Source organism: Ranitomeya variabilis, chromosome 3, assembly GCF_051348905.1.
Source record: "Ranitomeya variabilis isolate aRanVar5 chromosome 3, aRanVar5.hap1, whole genome shotgun sequence".
NCBI classification, from domain to species: Eukaryota; Metazoa; Chordata; class Amphibia; order Anura; family Dendrobatidae; genus Ranitomeya; species Ranitomeya variabilis.
Genome location: NC_135234.1, coordinates 3,924,642 through 3,945,521, shown reverse-complemented (window position 1 = coordinate 3,945,521; position 20,880 = coordinate 3,924,642). Strand labels below are relative to the sequence as shown.

Sequence of the window (20,880 nt, the reverse complement as noted above, 5' to 3'; positions counted from 1 at the left end):
ACGGTCAGGGACAAGTCGCTTCCTTGTCCTCCTCAGCAAAAACTACAACAAGAGAGAAGGATGCAGCAGGCGACACAATGGGTCACTCCATGGAGCTCTTTACACATACCGTCCCTGGCTTAGAAAGTGAAACATTTAACAGGCCATGCCCATTACAAGTATATTCTGACATGGAGTGCACTGATGCACAGCCACAGCCAGAGTACTATGCTGCTCCTTTGACTCAGACCACCACATTGCCCTCTCAGGGTACAGATCCACAATCAGACCCTGATGAGACTATGTTGCCCCGCCACGAACGCTATACCACCGACCGACACAGTGACACAGACGAAGTTGCACACGAGCTCGAAGAGGAGGTAATAGATGACCCAGTTATTGACCCCGATTGGCAGCCATTGGGGGAACAGGGTGCAGGCGGCAGTAGTTCAGAAGCGGAGGTGGAGGAGGGGCCGCAGCAGGCATCAACATCGCAACAGGTTCCATCTGCCGGGCCCGTATCTGGACCAAAACGCGTGTCAAAGCCAAAACCTGTTGGAGCACAGCGTTGCCATCCGGTTAAAGCTCAGTCTGCAATCCCTGAAAAGGGATCCGAGTCTAGGAAGAGTGCAGTCTGGCATTTTTTTAAACAACATCCAACTGATCAGCGCAAAGTCATCTGTCAAAAATGTTCAACTAGCTTAAGCAGAGGTCAGAATCTGAAAAGTCTAAATACTAGTTGCATGCATAGACACTTAACCACCATGCATTTTCAAGCCTGGACTAACTACCAAACGTCCCTCAAGGTTGTAGCACCCTCGGCCAATGAAGCTAGTCAGCAACGCAACATCCCTTCCGTCACTGTAAGGCCACCATTTTCCGCACCACCGGCAGTATCTGTGCAGGTTTCTTTGCCAGCCAAAAGCAGTCAGGGTCAGGGAATCACCAGTTTTGTAGGAGGAAATATTGCATCTAGGGCACCGGCGGAAACAATACCGTCTCCAACCGTCTCTCAGTCTGCCATGTACACCGGCACACCCGAAAGTTCCACGATCTCCAGCTCTCCAGTCCAGCTCACCCTACATGAGACTCTGGTTAGAAAAAGGAAGTACTTATCCTCGCATCCGCGTACACAGGGTTTTAACGCCCACATAGCTAGACTAATCTCGTTAGAGATGATGCCCTACCGGTTAGTTGAAAGCGAAGCTTTCAAAGCCCTGATGGAGTACGCTGAACCACGATACGAGCTACCCAGTCGACACTTTTTTTCCAGAAAAGCCATCCCAGCCCTGCACCAGCATGTTAAACAGCGCATCGTCCATGCACTCAGGCAATCTGTGAGTACAAAGGTGCACCTGACTACAGATGCATGGACCAGTAGGCATGGCCAGGGACGTTATGTGTCCATCACGGCACACTGGGTGAATGTGGTGGATGCAGGGTCCACAGGCGACATCAATTTAGGGACAGTTGTGCCTAGCCCACGGTCTAGGAAACAGTTGGCTGTAGGCGTTCGCACCCCCTCCTCCTCCTCCTCCTCGTCCTCCTGCAGAAGCTACAGCTCTTCCACAGAACGCAGTCTGCCAACCACTCCATCGGCAGATGACACTGTTGCACACCAGTTGTCCCATTATGGGCCAGCTACTGCCAAGCGTCAGCAGGCTGTATTGGCTATGAAGTGCTTGGGCGACAATAGACACACCGCGGAAGTTCTGTCCGAGTTCTTGCAACAAGAAACGCAGTCGTGGCTGGGCACAGTAGATCTTGAGGCAGGCAAGGTAGTGAGTGATAACGGAAGGAATTTCATGGCTGCCATCTCCCTTTCCCAACTGAAACACATTCCTTGCCTGGCTCACACCTTAAACCTGGTGGTGCAGTGCTTATTGAAAACTTATCCTGGGTTCTCCGACCTGCTCCTCAAAGTGCGTGCACTTTGCTCACATATCCGACGTTCGCCTGTACACGCCAGCCGTATGCAGACCTATCAGCGGTCTTTGAACCTTCCCCAGCATCGCCTAATCATAGACGTTGCAACAAGGTGGAACTCAACACTGCACATGCTTCAGAGACTGTGCGAACAGAGGCGTGCTGTTATTTATTTGTGGGAGGATACACGGGCAGGCAGTAGGATGGCAGACATGGAGTTGTCAGGTGTGCAGTGGTCTAAGATACAAGACATGTGTCAAGTCCTTCAGTGCTTTGAGGAATGCACACGGCTGGTTAGTGCAGACAACGCCGTAATAAGCATGAGCATCCCCCTAATGCGTCTGCTGATGCAAAGTTTGACGCACATAAAGGAGCAGGCGTCTGCACCAGAGGAAGAGGAAAGCCTTGATGACAGTCAGCCATTGTCTGGTCAGGGCAGTGTACAGGACGAGGTAGCGGGCGAAGAGGAGGTGGAGGACGAGGAGGATGATGGGGATGAGTATATTTTTAATGCCGAACCTTTCCCGGGGGCACAGGAATTTGGTTGCGTGTCACGGCCGGGTTCTGGTTTTTTGAGGGACACAAGTGACGTAGATTTGCCTGCAACTGCCCCTCAACCAATCACAACCGGAGATTTGACAACTGGAACTTTGGCCCACATGGCGGATTATGCCTTACGTATCCTAAAAAGGGACACACGCATTACGAAAATGATGAACGATGACGATTACTGGTTGGCCTGCCTCCTTGATCCACGCTATAAAGGCAAATTGCAAAATATTATGCCACATGAGAACTTGGAACTAATATTAGCAACCAAACAATCAACTCTTGTTGACCGTTTGCTTCAGGCATTCCCAGCACACAGCGCACGTGATCGTTCTCACACGAGCTCCAGGGGGCAGCAGACTAGGAGTGTTAGGGGTGCACACATCAGAAGTGGCGTTGGACAGAGGGGTTTTCTGACCAGGTTGTGGAGTGATTTTGCTATGACCGCAGACAGGACAGGTACTGCTGCATCAATTGAAAGTGACAGGAGACAACATTTGTCCAGTATGGTTACTAACTATTTTTCATCCCTTATCGATGTTCTCCCTCAACCGTCATTCCCATTTGATTACTGGGCCTCCAAATTAGACACCTGGCCAGAATTGGCAGAATATGCATTGCAGGAGCTTGCTTGCCCGGCAGCAAGTGTCCTATCAGAAAGAGTATTCAGTGCTGCAGGTTCAATATTAACCGAAAAAAGGACTCGTCTGGCTACCCAAAATGTTGACGATCTAACATTCATTAAAATGAACCACAACTGGATTTCGAAATCTTTTGCCCCACCTTGCCCGGCCGACACCTAGCTTTCCTATGAAAAGCTCTTGCCTGTGAATTACTTTTCTAATGTCTAATTTGCTGCAGCTGATTGTACAGCATACGACATGTTTACACCTCCCTAAATGGCAAAACTCCCCACACGGGGCCGTGGTATCGCGACTTGGCGCAAGCACCCGTGAGACTGCTGTTTGTCTGAAGAGGTGGGTGTGCTCGCTTTTGGTTGACGGCATTGCTACTGGGTCCCTCATAGTACAATGTAGTGTCTCTGGCGGTGGTGGTGCGCACCCAACGTCAGACACACCGTTGTAACATGAGGGGCCCTGGGGCGGTCCCGCCGGCCTCAAGAGAGTTCCCCCCTACCCCAGCTCAAAATGTGCTCTACCACGTGCAAAATTATGTCGCACAGCTCCACCAATCTTTAGTCTATTCGCTGACATCATTCAATGTCTGGCACTGACAATACAAATTTGTAGACATCTATGATGCAACTTAAAGTAGTCTGTGTCTGTGTCCTATATTGGCACCATTAAATAGTTACTGCCAAATTACTATGTCAGAAACTCAGTAGATGAGCCCACCCCTGTACCTAAGTATGCCACCTTTTTTTTTTGTTTTGGTTGTTTTGCGAGACATTAACATCTATTTATATTTTGGGAGTACTGGGACAGACACTCCTTGCACTACTCCTCCACTCACCACCAAGCTGCCTGTGTATCCATGTAACCGCTGTAAAACTGCCATGAGCCTATTGTTTGTTATTTTAGGCCTTTGATAGCCTGTCTGCGGCCCCTACTTGCAATACTCCTCCACTGACCACCAAGCTGCCTGCCCGTGTATCCATGTAACCGCTGTAAAACTGCCATGAGCCTATTGTTTGTTATTTTAGGCCTTTGATAGCCTGTCTGCGGTCCCTACTTTAAATACTCCTCCACTGACCACCAAGCTGCCTGCCCGTGTATCCATGTAACCGCTGTGAAACTGCCATGAGCCTATTGTTTGTTATGTTAGGCCTTTGATAGCCTGTCTGCGGTCCCTACTTTAAATACTCCTCCACTGACCAGACCACTGCTGCCCGTGTACCCCTGGAACCAATTATAAAGTGCCTACAGCCAGCCCATTTTCTTATGTTAGGCCTTTGAAGCCTGTCTGCGGTCCCTACTTTAAATACTCCTCCACTGACCACCAAGCTGCCTGCCCGTGTATCCATGTAACCGCTGTAAAACTGCCATGCGCCTATTGTTTGTTATTTTAGGCCTTTGATAGCCTGTCTGCGGTCCCTACTTTAAATACTCCTCCACTGACCACCAAGCTGCCTGCCCGTGTATCCATGTAACCGCTGTAAAACTGCCATGAGCCTATTGTTTGTTATTTTAGGCCTTTGATAGCCTGTCTGCGGCCCCAACTTGCAATACTCCTCCACTGACCACCAAGCTGCCTGCCCGTGTATCCATGTAACCGCTGTAAAACTGCCATGAGCCTATTGTTTGTTATTTTAGGCCTTTGATAGCCTGTCTGCGGTCCCTACTTTAAATACTCCTCCACTGACCACCAAGCTGCCTGCCCGTGTATCCATGTAACCGCTGTAAAACTGCCATGAGCCTATTGTTTGTTATTTTAGGCCTTTGATAGCCTGTCTGCGGTCCCTACTTTAAATACTCCTCCACTGACCACCAAGCTGCCTGCCCGTGTATCCATGTAACCGCTGTAAAACTGCCATGAGCCTATTGTTTGTTATTTTAGGCCTTTGATAGCCTGTCTGCGGCCCCAACTTGCAATACTCCTCCACTGACCACCAAGCTGCCTGCCCGTGTATCCATGTAACCGCTGTAAAACTGCCATGAGCCTATTGTTTGTTATTTTAGGCCTTTGATAGCCTGTCTGCGGTCCCTACTTTAAATACTCCTCCACTGACCACCAAGCTGCCTGCCCGTGTATCCATGTAACCGCTGTAAAACTGCCATGAGCCTATTGTTTGTTATTTTAGGCCTTTGATAGCCTGTCTGCGGTCCCTACTTTAAATACTCCTCCACTGACCACCAAGCTGCCTGCCCGTGTATCCATGTAACCGCTGTGAAACTGCCATGAGCCTATTGTTTGTTATGTTAGGCCTTTGATAGCCTGTCTGCGGTCCCTACTTTAAATACTCCTCCACTGACCAGACCACTGCTGCCCGTGTACCCCTGGAACCAATTATAAAGTGCCTACAGCCAGCCCATTTTCTTATGTTAGGCCTTTGAAGCCTGTCTGCGGTCCCTACTTTAAATACTCCTCCACTCACCACAACCAAGCTGCCTGCCCGTGTATCCATGTAACCGCTGTGAAACTGCCATGAGCCTATTGTTTGTTATGTTAGGCCTTTGATAGCCTGTCTGCGGTCCCTACTTTAAATACTCCTCCACTGACCAGACCACTGCTGCCCGTGTACCCCTGGAACCAATTATAAAGTGCCTACAGCCAGCCCATTTTCTTATGTTAGGCCTTTGAAGCCTGTCTGCGGTCCCTACTTTAAATACTCCTCCACTGACCAGACCACTGCTGCCCGTGTACCCCTGGAACCAATTATAAAGTGCCTACAGCCAGCCCATTTTCTTATGTTAGGCCTTTGAAGCCTGTCTGCGGTCCCTACTTTAAATACTCCTCCACTCACCACCACCAAGCTGCCTGCCCGTGTATCCATGTAACCGCTGTGAAACTGCCATGAGCCTATTGTTTGTTATTTTAGGCCTTTGATAGCCTGTCTGCGGCCCCTACTTGCAATACTCCTCCACTGACCACAATGCTGCCTGGAGTGCCTGCCTGTGTATCCATGTAACCGATGTAAAACTGCCATGACTGCCTACTGTTTGTTATTTTAGGCCTTTGATAGCCTGTCTGCAGCCCCTACTTGCAATACTCCTCCACTGACCACACCAATGCTGCCCGTGTACCCCTGGAACCTATTTAAAAGTTCATAGAGCCTAGTTATATATTTTATTTACTATTAATAAGGCCATGATGGACTACGCTGTACCACGCTACAAGCTAACCAGTCGACACTTCTTTTGCGAGAAAAGCCATCCCAACCCTCCACCAGCATGTAGAAGACCGCATTGTCCATGCACTCTGGCAATCTGTGAGTACAAAGGTGCACCTGACAACAGACGCATGGACCTGTAGGCATGGCCACGGAAGATTACGTGTCCATTACGGCGCAATGGGTTAATGTGGTGGATGCATGGTCCACAGGGGACAGCCTACTAAGTCTGTCTGCAGTCCCTAATTCAAATTGTCCTCCACTGTCTAAATCGGAACTTCCACCTTCTGGCTTTCGGCCTATAGTATCAGAAATTAAACTGCATTTGGCCTTCAACTTTGGTTAGGGCCTACTAACGGCTTCTGCCCCTCCCTGGTGTTGCCCTCAACTAAATAAAGCTGAGCTTCAACCTTCTGCTCCAAATTACCATTTTGAAAAATGCAATAGGCTTTTCAGGCCTACTAAAGGTGTCTGTCTGTGTGCCCCTGCCTGGTGTTGTCCTCAACTAAATAAAGCTGAGCTTCAACCTTCCGGCTCTCATTAAGTGGTTTTAAAAAAAAAAATGGTGGTTAGGGCCTACTAACGGCTTCTGCCCCTCCCTGGTGTTGTCCTCAACTAAATAAAGCTGAGCTTCAACCTTCCGGCTCTCATTATGTGGTTTTAAAAAAAAAAAATGGTGGTTAGGGCCTACTAACGGCTTCTGCCCCTCCCTGGTGTTGCCCTCAACTAAATAAAGCTGAGCTTCAACCTTCTGCTCCAAATTACCATTTTGAAAAATGCAATAGGCTTTTCAGGCCTACAAAAGGTGTCTGTCTGTGTGCCCCTCCCTGGTGTTGCCCTCAACTAAATAAAGCTGAGCTTCAACCTTCTGCTCCAAATTACCATTTTGAAAAATGCAATAGGCTTTTCAGGCCTACTAAAGGTGTCTGTCTGTGTGCCCCTCCCTGGTGTTGTCCTCAACTAAATAAAGCTGAGCTTCAACCTTCCGGCTCTCATTATGTGGTTTTAAAAAAAAAAATGGTGGTTAGGGCCTACTAACGGCTTCTGCCCCTCCCTGGTGTTGTCCTCAACTAAATAAAGCTGAGCTTCAACCTTCCGGCTCTCATTATGTGGTTTTAAAAAAAAAAATGGTGGTTAGGGCCTACTAACGGCTTCTGCCCCTCCCTGGTGTTGCCCTCAACTAAATAAAGCTGAGCTTCAACCTTCTGCTCCAAATTACCATTTTGAAAAATGCAATAGGCTTTTCAGGCCTACAAAAGGTGTCTGTCTGTGTGCCCCTCCCTGGTGTTGTCCTCAACTAAATAAAGCTGAGCTTCAACCTTCCGGCTCTCATTATGTGGTTTTAAAAAAAAAAATGGTGGTTAGGGCCTACTAACGGCTTCTGCCCCTCCCTGGTGTTGTCCTCAACTAAATAAAGCTGAGCTTCAACCTTCCGGCTCTCATTATGTGGTTTTAAAAAAAAAAATGGTGGTTAGGGCCTACTAACGGCTTCTGCCCCTCCCTGGTGTTGTCCTCAACTAAATAAAGCTGAGCTTCAACCTTCCGGCTCTCATTATGTGGTTTTAAAAAAAAAAATGGTGGTTAGGGCCTACTAACGGCTTCTGCCCCTCCCTGGTGTTGTCCTCAACTAAATAAAGCTGAGCTTCAACCTTCCGGCTCTCATTATGTGGTTTTAAAAAAAAAAATGGTGGTTAGGGCCTACTAACGGCTTCTGCCCCTCCCTGGTGTTGCCCTCAACTAAATAAAGCTGAGCTTCAACCTTCTGCTCCAAATTACCATTTTGAAAAATGCAATAGGCTTTTCAGGCCTACAAAAGGTGTCTGTCTGTGTGCCCCTCCCTGGTGTTGTCCTCAACTAAATAAAGCTGAGCTTCAACCTTCCGGCTCTCATTATGTGGTTTTAAAAAATAAAATGGTGGTTAGGGCCTACTAACGGCTTCTGCCCCTCCCTGGTGTTGTCCTCAACTAAATAAAGCTGAGCTTCAACCTTCCGGCTCTCATTATGTGGTTTTAAAAAAAAAAATGGTGGTTAGGGCCTACTAACGGCTTCTGCCCCTCCCTGGTGTTGTCCTCAACTAAATAAAGCTGAGCTTCAACCTTCTGCTCCAAATTACCATTTTGAAAAATGCAATAGGCTTTTCAGGCCTACTAAAGGTGTCTGTCTGTGTGCCCCTCCCTGGTGTTGTCCTCAACTAAATAAAGCTGAGCTTCAACCTTCCGGCTCTCATTATGTGGTTTTAAAAAAAAAAATGGTGGTTAGGGCCTACTAACGGCTTCTGCCCCTCCCTGGTGTTGCCCTCAACTAAATAAAGCTGAGCTTCAACCTTCTGCTCCAAATTACCATTTTGAAAAATGCAATAGGCTTTTCAGGCCTACAAAAGGTGTCTGTCTGTGTGCCCCTCCCTGGTGTTGTCCTCAACTAAATAAAGCTGAGCTTCAACCTTCCGGCTCTCATTATGTGGTTTTAAAAAAAAAAATGGTGGTTAGGGCCTACTAACGGCTTCTGCCCCTCCCTGGTGTTGTCCTCAACTAAATAAAGCTGAGCTTCAACCTTCCGGCTCTCATTATGTGGTTTTAAAAAAAAAAAATGGTGGTTAGGGCCTACTAACGGCTTCTGCCCCTCCCTGGTGTTGTCCTCAACTAAATAAAGCTGAGCTTCAACCTTCCGGCTCTCATTATGTGGTTTTAAAAAAAAAAATGGTGGTTAGGGCCTACTAACGGCTTCTGCCCCTCCCTGGTGTTGTCCTCAACTAAATAAAGCTGAGCTTCAACCTTCCGGCTCTCATTATGTGGTTTTAAAAAAAAAAATGGTGGTTAGGGCCTACTAACGGCTTCTGCCCCTCCCTGGTGTTGCCCTCAACTAAATAAAGCTGAGCTTCAACCTTCTGCTCCAAATTACCATTTTGAAAAATGCAATAGGCTTTTCAGGCCTACTAAAGGTGTCTGTCTGTGTGCCCCTCCCTGGTGTTGTCCTCAACTAAATAAAGCTGAGCTTCAACCTTCCGGCTCTCATTATGTGGTTTTAAAAAAAAAAATGGTGGTTAGGGCCTACTAACGGCTTCTGCCCCTCCCTGGTGTTGCCCTCAACTAAATAAAGCTGAGCTTCAACCTTCTGCTCCAAATTACCATTTTGAAAAATGCAATAGGCTTTTCAGGCCTACTAAAGGTGTCTGTCTGTGTGCCCCTCCCTGGTGTTGTCCTCAACTAAATAAAGCTGAGCTTCAACCTTCCGGCTCTCATTATGTGGTTTTAAAAAAAAAAATGGTGGTTAGGGCCTACTAACGGCTTCTGCCCCTCCCTGGTGTTGTCCTCAACTAAATAAAGCTGAGCTTCAACCTTCCGGCTCTCATTATGTGGTTTTAAAAAAAAAAATGGTGGTTAGGGCCTACTAACGGCTTCTGCCCCTCCCTGGTGTTGCCCTCAACTAAATAAAGCTGAGCTTCAACCTTCTGCTCCAAATTACCATTTTGAAAAATGCAATAGGCTTTTCAGGCCTACTAAAGGTGTCTGTCTGTGTGCCCCTCCCTGGTGTTGTCCTCAACTAAATAAAGCTGAGCTTCAACCTTCTGGCTCTCATTAAGTGGTTTTAAAAAAAAAATGGTGGTTAGGGCCTACTAACGGCTTCTGCCCCTCCCTGGTGTTGCCCTCAACTAAATAAAGCTGAGCTTCAACCTTCTGCTCCAAATTACCATTTTGAAAAATGCAATAGGCTTTTCCGGCCTACTAAAGGTGTCTGTCTGTGTGCCCCTGCCTGGTGTTGCCCTCAACTAAATAAAGCTGAGCTTCAACCTTCTGCTCCAAATTACCATTTTAAAAAATGCAATAGGCTTTTCCGGCCTACTAAAGGTGTCTGCCCCTCCCTGGTGTTGTCCTCAACTGAACAAAGCTGAGCTTCCACATTCTGGCTTTCGCCCTATACTATCAGATATTAAACTGCATTTGGCCTACTAGTGTGGTTAGGCCCTTGAAACAGTGTCTGCTGCTCTTGGGTTTGCTACTCCACTGAACAAAGCAATGCCGCCTGTTTAGTCCTGTTACCAATTTTGAACTGCATGTAGCCTACTTTATTCTTTGGCCCTATATCTGTTTCCTCCTCATCCTGCCCATTGCCCAGCCACTGCTAAATGAGTCTGCTGGTACATTGACCTAGACCACTACATTCCCCTTGTACTCTACACAGCCAGAATCTGTCCCTGCTGAAAGTAAGGTTCCCCTTCCCGCATGTTATACCACCTTACACAGGGACAAAGAGGAAGGTGCAGATGAAAGTGCAGGTTCCTTCATCAGGTGGGGGGGCATACTCGTTGGCGACGTCACTGGCACAGGGCCCCTCAGAGTACGCAAAAGTGTCGCTGCTGGTGGGAGGCGCCCCCGCCATGCAAACACACCGCCGTACTTTGAGGGGCCCTGTGCCAGTGGCAATGCGAACGAGTGGGCCCCCCCCCCCTGCTTGCTCAGGATCACAGCACTTGCAACTTTTAAATACTTACCTTTCCCTGCAACACCGCCGTGACGTAGTCCGCATTTCCTGGGCCCACGAAAAACTTGAGCCAGCCCTACTCCCCCCACAACTTTCCCCCAATTCCCTATGCCCAACTATTATTATACAGTTAATTAAGATTGGCAAGCTTCAGAAACAAGAATGGATGTTTTTGGCATTAAAATGGGCACTGTAGGTGTTTTCCTGGCCTCCACTCACTGCCGACTATGCTTCCCCATTGACTTGCATTGGGTTTCGTGTTTCGGTCGATCCCCGACTTTTAGCGATAATCGGCCGACTGCACTCGACTCGACTCTGGACAAAATCGGGTTTCCCAAAACCCTACTCGATTTTAAAAAAATGAAAGTCGCTCAACCCTAGTGGTGAGACCAAACCATTTTTTATTGAGCACTGGTTTGCACGAGCACTTTATTTGGTTTGTTTGTGATATTTGTCCTTTTAATAATTGATTAAAGGTTATGTTTTAATATTTGGGGACCCCTCAAGGCTATATTTGTTAGTTAACCTCTGAGGGTACTTTGAATGGTGGTGAGAACCTCACACCATAGCTGATATCACATCCACCCTACATCTCCTCATCTGTCTACCACCCACCTGTCCTCTCCACAGTGCTGCACCCCCTACATCTCCTCCTCATCTCTGTCTACTACCATACCTGTCCTCTCCACAGTGCTGCACCGCCCTACATCTCCTCCTCATCTCTGTCTACCACCCACCTGTCCTCTCCACAATGCTGCACCACCCTACATCTTCTCATCTCTGCCTACCACCCTACCCATCCTCTCCACAGTGCTGCTCCACCCTACAGCTACTCCGCATCTTTGTATACTACCCACCTGTACTCTCCACAGTGCTGCACCACCCTACATCTCCTCATCTCTAGCACCCACCTGTCCTCTCCACAGTGCTGCACCGCCCTACATCTCCTCCTCATCTCTGTCTACCACCCACCTGTCCTCTCCACAATGCTGCACCACCCTACATCTTCTCATCTCTGTCTACCACCCTACCTGTCCTCTCCACAGTGCTGCACCCCCTACATCTCTTCATCTGTCTACCACCATAACCATCCTTTCCACAGTGCTGCACCATCCTACATCTCCTCTTCATCTCTGTCTACCACCCACCTGTCCTCTCCACAGTCCTACACCGCCCTACATCTCCTCCTGATCTCTGCCTACCACCCTACCCATCCTCTCCACAGTGCTGCTCCACCCTACAGCTCCTCCGCATCTTTGTATACAACCCATCTGTCCTCTCCACAGTGCTGTACCACCGTACATCTTTTCCACATCACTGTCTATCACCCTACCCATCCTTTCCACAGTGCTGCACTACCTACATCTCCTCCTCATCTCTGTGTACCACCCTACCTATGCTTTCCATAGTTCTGCACTGTCCTGCCTCTTCTACTCATTTCTGTATATCACCCTTACCGTCCTCTCTCTAGTTCTGCATCACCCTACATCTCCTCCTTGTCTGTGCACCACCTACCCGTCCTCTCCCTAGTGCTGCACCATCCTATATCTCCTCCTCATCTCTGTCTACCACCTACCCATCCTCTCCACAGTGCTGCACTGCCCTACATCTCCTCCTCATCTCTGTCTACCACCCTACCTGTCTTCTCCACAGTGCTGCACCGCCTTACATCTCCTTCTTTTCTCTGTCTACCACCCTACCTGTACTCTCCACAGTGCTGCTCCACCCTACATCTCCTCCTCATTCCTGTTTACCACCTACCTGTGCTCTCCACAGTGCTGCACCACCCTACATCTCCTTCTTTTCTCTGTCTATTACCCTACATTCCCTCTCCACAGTGCTGCGGCGCTCTACCCCTCCTCTTCAACTCTATATATCACCCTACTCATCATGTACACAGTTCTGTTCCACCCCACATCTCCTACTCATCATCTATACTCATCTGTTGTAATTTTTAGATAGCTTTTCTGGACTCCTTTTCCTCCTGTTTTTGTAATTGTAGAATGGAGTGGCCTAGTTAAGATACATGTTTTCAATATGCAAATCTGCTACTATTTAAAAATGTGGGTTATAGCGTATACTAATATAATATAATATGTATGTACTATATACTCCGGATATACGACCAGTGGGTATGTACCTCTACATACAGTATGTTTCGTCAGATGACTGGGAGGATTTGGGCCAGCGACTGTGGCCGTACTGTCCTGACCCAACAATCTACCACAGGTGCCCTAATATCTTGTGGAATATGCAGGTCTTCATAGCAACTAAACACAATATTATGTCTAATGGTGCAGACATGGGTTGGCTTATATCAGTATGCTGGAGGGGGGGTCATATACTTTCGGCTCACCTGACTCTCCCAATGGTGTAGCAGCGGGCCTCCCCATCACTGCTCCGCACCACCGTGAGGAAGTAGCTCGGCTGCAGCTGTCTGATCTCCAGCAGGACCATGGCCAGGTAATGAATGAAGATCAAGGTGTCCACCAGTGACACTGTGTACTGGACCACACTCAGGAGGTTCCGTTCTGGTTGACCTAGAATTCGTACTACATAGAACAGCCAATAGGAGAGCAGGAGGAGACTGAGCAGCAGAATAAGGAGTGCTCGGAACTCCACCAGACGTGGCAAAACGTACCGTGGGCTCCGAAAGAAAAGAGCCCAAGAGCCTAGGATGAGAATAAGCAGCTTAAAGGCAATTGAGATGTAAAGTCCCTCACAGATTGCTCCACAGGGCTCCAATCTAGACCCCCACAGCAACTGGGGCAGCATGATGAACAATGGTGGGGTGAGGACTGTAAAGGCCAACAGGATACAGAACATGTAGAATCTCAGCATAATCCGAGCATCACGTCTATTGGACTCCATGGGTCCTCCTTTAGGGACCAGCTCCTCCAGGGATGCGCTCCGCTCAGAAGTCACCGCTGTGGTAGTCTCTCCCCACATGTCATCCTATGGAACAGTAAGATATAAGGAAGATAGATAGATATGAGGAAGATAGATAAGTAGCTAAACATGAGATAATAGCCTACGACACCTTACAAAGGCAATACAAAACCATTTGCTCAGGAGGATAAAGCAAAGTCCTATATCCATCAATTCAAAGTCAACTCATTCTGGGAACTATGGGACCACATGGGCACAAACAACAAAAAAACAACAACTGTCACAATTCCACCTTTCAGTGTGTCTGGACACACAGAATTACTGTCTGCCGTCCAATCTAGGACAGGGGCATGATGAGCTGTCAGTGTCTTGAATTACAGTTTAGACCTCCAATCGAACGTAAGGTGCGGTCATGGTTAGGACAAGGTTAATGCCCTGTTCTCTCATTGTTAATGTTGTTAGCCTCTCTTTCAAATGGGAGGGCTATTTAAACTCGCTCCTAACCTGGTATCCTTGTCAGCTATAGGTTTTCTGCAGTCTGTATGCTTGACCTCTGAAGTGTGTGCTGGCTTGCATATTGCCTTGCTGTCACCTGCTTTATTCGTTTTCCTGGATAACTGACTTTTGGATTGGCTTCTGACTATTCCCTGACTCTCCCTGTTGGTATCTTGTAATCTCCTGGCTACGACCTCTGCTTTTTTCACTATTCTTTTATGCTTTGTCCCTTCTCTGTTTCCCGGCGTCTGGCTCCACCCCCTGACCGCCTCCCACTCTGTCACATGGTCTAAGGTCCTGTTGCTTTACCTGATCACTCTGTCTCATGTGTAAGGTCCCGTTGGTGATCATATTAGTTACCCGGTGTCTGGTCCAGCTCCATTGCTGCTGGGTGCAGTTTCCCCTGCAGCATTAATACTCGGGTATCGTGACAGGTGCTGCCTGAGCTTCGTCCATGTGCCTCCTGTTTGGCTAATTACCTGGCTTTTTAGCCAGCTCTTTGCCCCAGACCAGAGGCAATTGTAGCTTCTTGCCCACTGGTGTATGTTTTCCTTATTTGCCTGTGCTCTGATCTTCTGCTGCCTGATGTAGGACAGTGCTCTGACCATCCATTTGCTTTGACCCTTTGCTTGATCCACTGTCTTCCTGGTATTTCAACCCATGGACTGTGACCTGACTATTCTTTTGTCTCACCCCTCTGTCTACGATGTACCCTCCTGGCTTCTGAACCCTGTGCCGTGACCTGACTATTCTTTTGTCTCACTACTCTGTCTATGATGTACACTCCTGGCTTCTTACCCCTGTACGCGACTGCTGTTTTGTCTCATCCCTCTGTCTATGATGTACATTCCTGGCTTCTGAACCCTGTACCAGGACCTGACTATTCTTTCATCTCATCCATCTGTCTATGATATACACTCCTGGTAAATCGACCCCTGGACAGTGACCTGACTATTGTTTTGTCTCACTCCTCTGTCTGTGAGTTACCCTCCTGGCTTCTGAACCCAGGACTGTGACCTGACCATTGATTTGTCTCACCCCTCTGTCTATGATGTACACTCCTGGTTTCTGACCCCTGGACTGTGACCTGACTATTCTTTTGTCTCATCCCTCTGTCTATGACTTATCCTCCTGGCTCTTGACCCCTGGACTGTGACCTGACTATTCTTTTGTCTCAGCCCTCTGTTTCCACATTTCAGCCATGCTAACCCTGCCTTCCAAGGTGCTAGTGGGTGCCCCAGCTGCGCTGGAAACATGCTCTTGTTCTTCCACTGTGCCACCGTTCTCAGGTGGGAAACCCACCAGTAGTTTCTCTACCAGTGTGTGTTTGTATTGACACATTTTGCAATTTCAGTCTAGGTACGGAAGTAAGGATGCTATGTTGTTGTAATAGGGATCCGGTAGGTTGTCCACCCATTAATCCGTACTGGTAACAATACGAGCAACTCAACTCGGTGGTCATTCCGCAGGTACAACAGCATATATTAGCTCATGTGTGCCAGTATGCCAAGAGTCAATGACAAGCTGTTCTCAGTGGGATGTGTATGGTCTGGATCCTCTGTATCCCTCCAGTGATGCCTGTGACCTGCTTTAAGTGCCACCCTGCTGGAAACACAGTTCCTCAATGTCCTCTCTCATCCTCCAAAACTGTCCTTTGGCTGGCCACTTATGTACCAGGCTGCTGTGGGTACAGGAACCCACCCTCCGAGCCATGTGTGGACAACAGGCCTAATAATGGTGTGAATAGTTCCTGTTCCTCCTGTGCCACCATATCATCCATCATCACTTGAAGTGTTTTTTTTCAGCAGGCATATACACGTGTGGTTAAAATTGTTGGTACCCCTCGTTTAATGACAGAAAAACCCACAATGGCCACAGAAGTAACTTGAATCTGACAAAAGTAATAATAAATAATAATAAATAATAATAATAATAATAATTTTATTTATATAGCGCCAACATATTCCGCAGCGCTTTACAACTTATAGAGGGGACTTATACAGACAACAGACATTACAGCATAACAGAAATCACAGTTCAAAACAGATACCAGGAGGAATGAGGGCCCTGCTGCTCGCAAGCTTACAATCTATGAGGAAAAGGGGAGACACAAGAGGTGGATGGTAACAATTGCTTTAGTTATTCGGACCAGCCATAGTGTAAGGCTCGGGTGTTCATGTAAAGCTGCATGAACCAGTTAACTGCCTAAGTATGTAACAGTACAGACACAGAGGCTATTAACTGCATAAAGTGTATGAGAACATGATGGAGGAACGTGATTATGTTGTTGTTTTTTTATTAATAGGCCACACAGGGATAATTAGGTTAATGCGTTGAGGCGGTAGGCCAATCTGAACAAATGAGTTTTTAGGGCACGCTTAAAACTGTGGGGATTGGGGATTAATCGTATTAACCTAGGTAGTGCATGCCAAAGAATCGGCGCCGCACGTGTAAAGTCTTGGAGACGGGAGTGGGAGGTTCTGATTATTGAGGATGCTAACCTGAGGTCATTAGCAGAGCGGAGGGCACGGGTAGGTTGGTAGACTGAGACCAGAGAGGAGATGTAGGGTGGTGCTGAGCCATGGAGTGCTTTGTGGATGAGGGTAGTAGTTTTGTACTGGATTCTGGATTGGATGGGTAGCCAGTGTAATGACTGGCACAAGGTAGAGGCATCGGTGTAACGGTTGGCGAGGAATATGATCCTGGCAGCAGCATTCAGGACAGATTGGAGCGGGGAGAGTCTGGTAAAAGGTAGGCCAATTAGTAGAGAGTTACAATAGTCCAGACGAGAATGAATAAGTGAGACAGTAAGAGTTTTTGCAGAGTCGAAAGTGAGAAAAGGGCGAATTCTGGAAATGTTTTTGAGATGCAGATAAGAAGAGCGAGCCAGTGATCGGATGTGGGGGGTGAATGAAAGCTCGGAATCAAGGATGACTCCAAGGCAGCGGGCATGTTGCTTTGGAGTAATGGTGGAACCGCACACAGAGATGGCAATAAATTAAATTAAAAAGCTATGAAAATGAACAAATTAAAGTCAGACATTCCTTTTCAACCATGCTTCCACAGAATTAAAAAAAAATAAATAAAACTCATGAAATACAGTAGGCCTGGACAGAAATGATGGTTAGGGTTAGGGTTAACCCTAAACCTAACCCAAAGCTGTGATTAAAAATCATGGTTACTCCACAAAATATTGATTTCTGAAATCTTTCTGAGTTAAAACATTAGTACTGTTGTTTCTAAACGATTATTAACTTGTTGTTTTTTTTTTGCATTATTTGAGGTCTGCAAGCAATGCATTTTTTGTTATTTTAACCATTTCTCATTTTCAGAAAATAAATACAAAATGTATTAGGCTGCCGTCACACTAGCAGTATGTGGTCAGTATTTTACATCAGTATTTGTAAGCCAAAACCAGGAGTGGAACAAATAGAGGAAAAGTATAACAGAAACATCTGCCCCACTTCTGTATTTATCACCCACTCCTGGTTTTGGCTACAAATACTGATGTGAAATACTGACCAAATACTGATAGTGTGATGGCAGCCTAACTTGGAACTTCGGAGACATGTTGTCAGAAGTTTATAGAGTAAAATAACAATTTACATTTTACTCAAAAATATACCTATAAAGAGAAAAATCAGAGAAACTGAACGTTTTGCAGTGGTCTCTTAATTTTTGCCAGAGCTGTATATGGCCCACAGCTATGCAAAATCAAATGAAACTCCTATAAATCACAAATAACATTCCAGATATTAAAACAAGGTAATCGCATGTGCTTAACGTGCCCTGTGATCAGGATTGTGCTCAGTGACTACAGACAGTGTCAGGTCGGTGCCGTTATACTGATTACACTGATATCTGTGATCAGGATTGTGCTCAGTGACTACAGGCAGTGTCAGGTCGGTGCCGTGATACTGATTACACGGATACCTGTGATCAGGATTGTGCTCAGTGACTACAGACAGTGTCAGGTCGGTGCCGTTATACTGATTACACTGATATCTGTGATCAGGATTGTGCTCAGTGACTACAGACAGTGTCAGGTCGGTGCCGTTATACTGATTACACGGATACCTGTGATCAGGATTGTGCTCAGTGACTACAGACTGTTATGACCCCAATGGCGAGGGTCTCAGAGGTACGTGGAAGTCTGCAGAATACAAAAATCCAGCTCATAGGGCAGTGGTAACTGGGTTGACCATATATCTACTCCTAACGCCAACACTAGAAGTAGCCGGGGATCATTCCTACGTTGATTCTAGATGACACGCTCCAGCCGGAGAATCTAGCTACCCCTAGTAGAGGAAAACAAAAGACCTTTCTTGCCTCCAGAGAAGGGGACCCCAAAGCTGGATAGAAGCCCCCCACAAATAATAACGGTGAGGTAAGAGGAAATGACAAACACAGAAATGAACCAGGTTTAGCACAGAGAGGCCCGCTTACTGATAGCAGAATAAAGAAAGGTAACTTATATGGTCAACAAAAACCCTATCAAAATCCACACTGGAAATTCAAGAACCCCCGAACCGTCTAACGGTCCGGGGGGAGAACACCAGCCCCCTAGAGCTTCCAGCAAAGGTCAGGATATAGATTTGGAACAAGCTGGACAAAAATACAAAACCAAAACAAATAGCAAAAAGCAAAAGGCAGACTTAGCTGATATAACTGGAACCAGGATCAGTAGACAAGAGCACAGCAGACTAGCTCTGATAACTACGTTGCCAGGCATTGAACTGAAGGTCCAGGGAGCTTAAATAGCAACACCCTTAACTAACGACCCAGGTGCGGATAAAAGGAATGACAGAAAAACCAGAGTCAAAAAACTAGTAACCACTAGAGGGAGCAAAAAGCAAATTCACAACAGTACCCCCCCCTTAGTGAGGGGTCACCGAACCCTCACCACGACCACCAGGGCGATCAGGATGAGCGGCATGAAAGGCACGAACTAAATCGGCCGCATGAACATCAGAGGCGACCACCCAGGAATTATCCTCCTGACCATAGCCCTTCCACTTGACCAGGTACTGAAGCCTCCGCCTGGAGAGGCGAGAATCCAAGATCTTCTCCACCACGTACTCCAACTCGCCCTCAATTAACACCGGAGCAGGAGGCTCAGCAGAAGGAACTACAGGCACAATGTACCGCCGCAACAAGGACCTATGAAATACATTGTGAATAGCAAACGACACAGGAAGATCCAGACGAAAAGATACAGGATTAAGGATTTCCAATATCTTGTAAGGTCCAATACTGCGGTTTATTTGCTGCCAATGGCGTAGCATCAATACCCCTAAGAGGAATAGGATTTTCTAATGGTTCAAGAGTAAAACCACAGTGCTTAGCAAATGACAGATCCATGAGACTCAGGGCAGCACCCGAATCTACAAACGCCATGACAGGATAAGACGACAGTGAGCAAATCAAAGTTACAGACAGAATAAATTTAGGTTGCAAATTACCAACGGTGACAGGACTAACAACCTTAGCTATACGTTTAGAGCATGCTGAGATAACATGTGTAGAATCACCACAGTAGTAGCACAAGCCATTCCGGCGTCTATGAATTTTCCGCTCATTTCTAGTCAGGATTCTATCACATTGCATTAAATCAGGTGTCTGTTCAGACAACACCATGAGGGAATTTGCGGTTTTTCTATCACATTGCACCGAATTAGGTGTCTGTTCAGACAACACCATGAGGGAATTTGCGGTTTTGCGCTCCCGCAACCGCCGGTCAATTTGAATAGCCAGTGCCATAGTATCATTGAGACCTGTGGGAATGGGAAAACCCACCATAACATTCTTAATGGCTTCAGATAGGCCATTTCTAAAATTAGCGGCCAGTGCACACTCGTTCCAATGTGTCAGCACGGACCATTTCCGAAATTTTTGGCAATACACTTCAGCCTCGTCCTGCCCCTGAGACATAGCCAGCAAGGCCTTTTCTGCCTGAATCTCAAGATTGGGTTCCTCATAAAGTAAACCGAGCGCCAGAAAAAAAGCATCAATATCAGCCAATGCCGGATCTCCTGGCGCCAGCGAAAAAGCCCAATCCTGAGGGTCGCCCCGTAAGAACGAAATAACAATTTTTACTTGCTGAGCAGAGTCTCCAGATGAACAGGGTCTCAGGGACAAAAACAATTTACAATTATTCACAAAATTCCTAAACTTAAACCTGTCTCCGGAAAACAGTTCAGGAATCGGTATTTTAGGTTCTGACCTAGGATTTCTGATAACATAGTCTTGTATGCCCTGCACACGAGTAGCCAGCTGGTCCACACTTGTAATCAAGGTCTGGACATTCATGTCTGCAGCAAGCATAGCCTCTCTGAGGTAAAGGGGAAGAAGAAAGAAAAAAAAACAAACTCAGAATCTTCTTTCTTATAATCCCTCTTCTGCAACGCATTAAACATTTAATACTGGCCTGGCAAACTACGTTGCCAGGCATTGAACTGAAGGTCTAGGGAGCTTAAATAGCAACACCCCTAACTAACGACCCAGGTGCGGATAAAAGGAATGACAGAAAAACCAGAGTCAAAAAACTAGTAACCACTAGAGGGAGCAAAAAGCAAATTCACAACAACAGACAGTGTCAGGTCGGTGCCGTTATACTGATTACAATGATACCTGTGATCAGGATTGTGCTCAGTGACTACAGACAGTGTCAGGTCGGCGCCGTTATACTGATTACACTGATACCTGTGATCAGGATTGTGCTCAGTGACTACAGACAGTGTCAGGTCGGTGCCGTTATACTGATTACACTGATA

At 47.0% G+C, this 20,880-nt stretch overlaps 1 protein-coding gene across 1 annotated transcript in view; it reads right to left on the bottom strand.

Moving 5' to 3' along the window:
- The window catches only part of LOC143814896 (vang-like protein 1), a 234,770-nt gene that overhangs the window by 128,093 nt on the left and 85,797 nt on the right, over nt 1-20,880 (bottom strand). Inside the window, exon 4 of the mRNA XM_077293567.1 lies at nt 13,080-13,678. Coding sequence (XP_077149682.1) covers nt 13,080-13,678 — 599 coding nt within the window. The remainder of the gene's footprint in view (nt 1-13,079; nt 13,679-20,880) is intronic.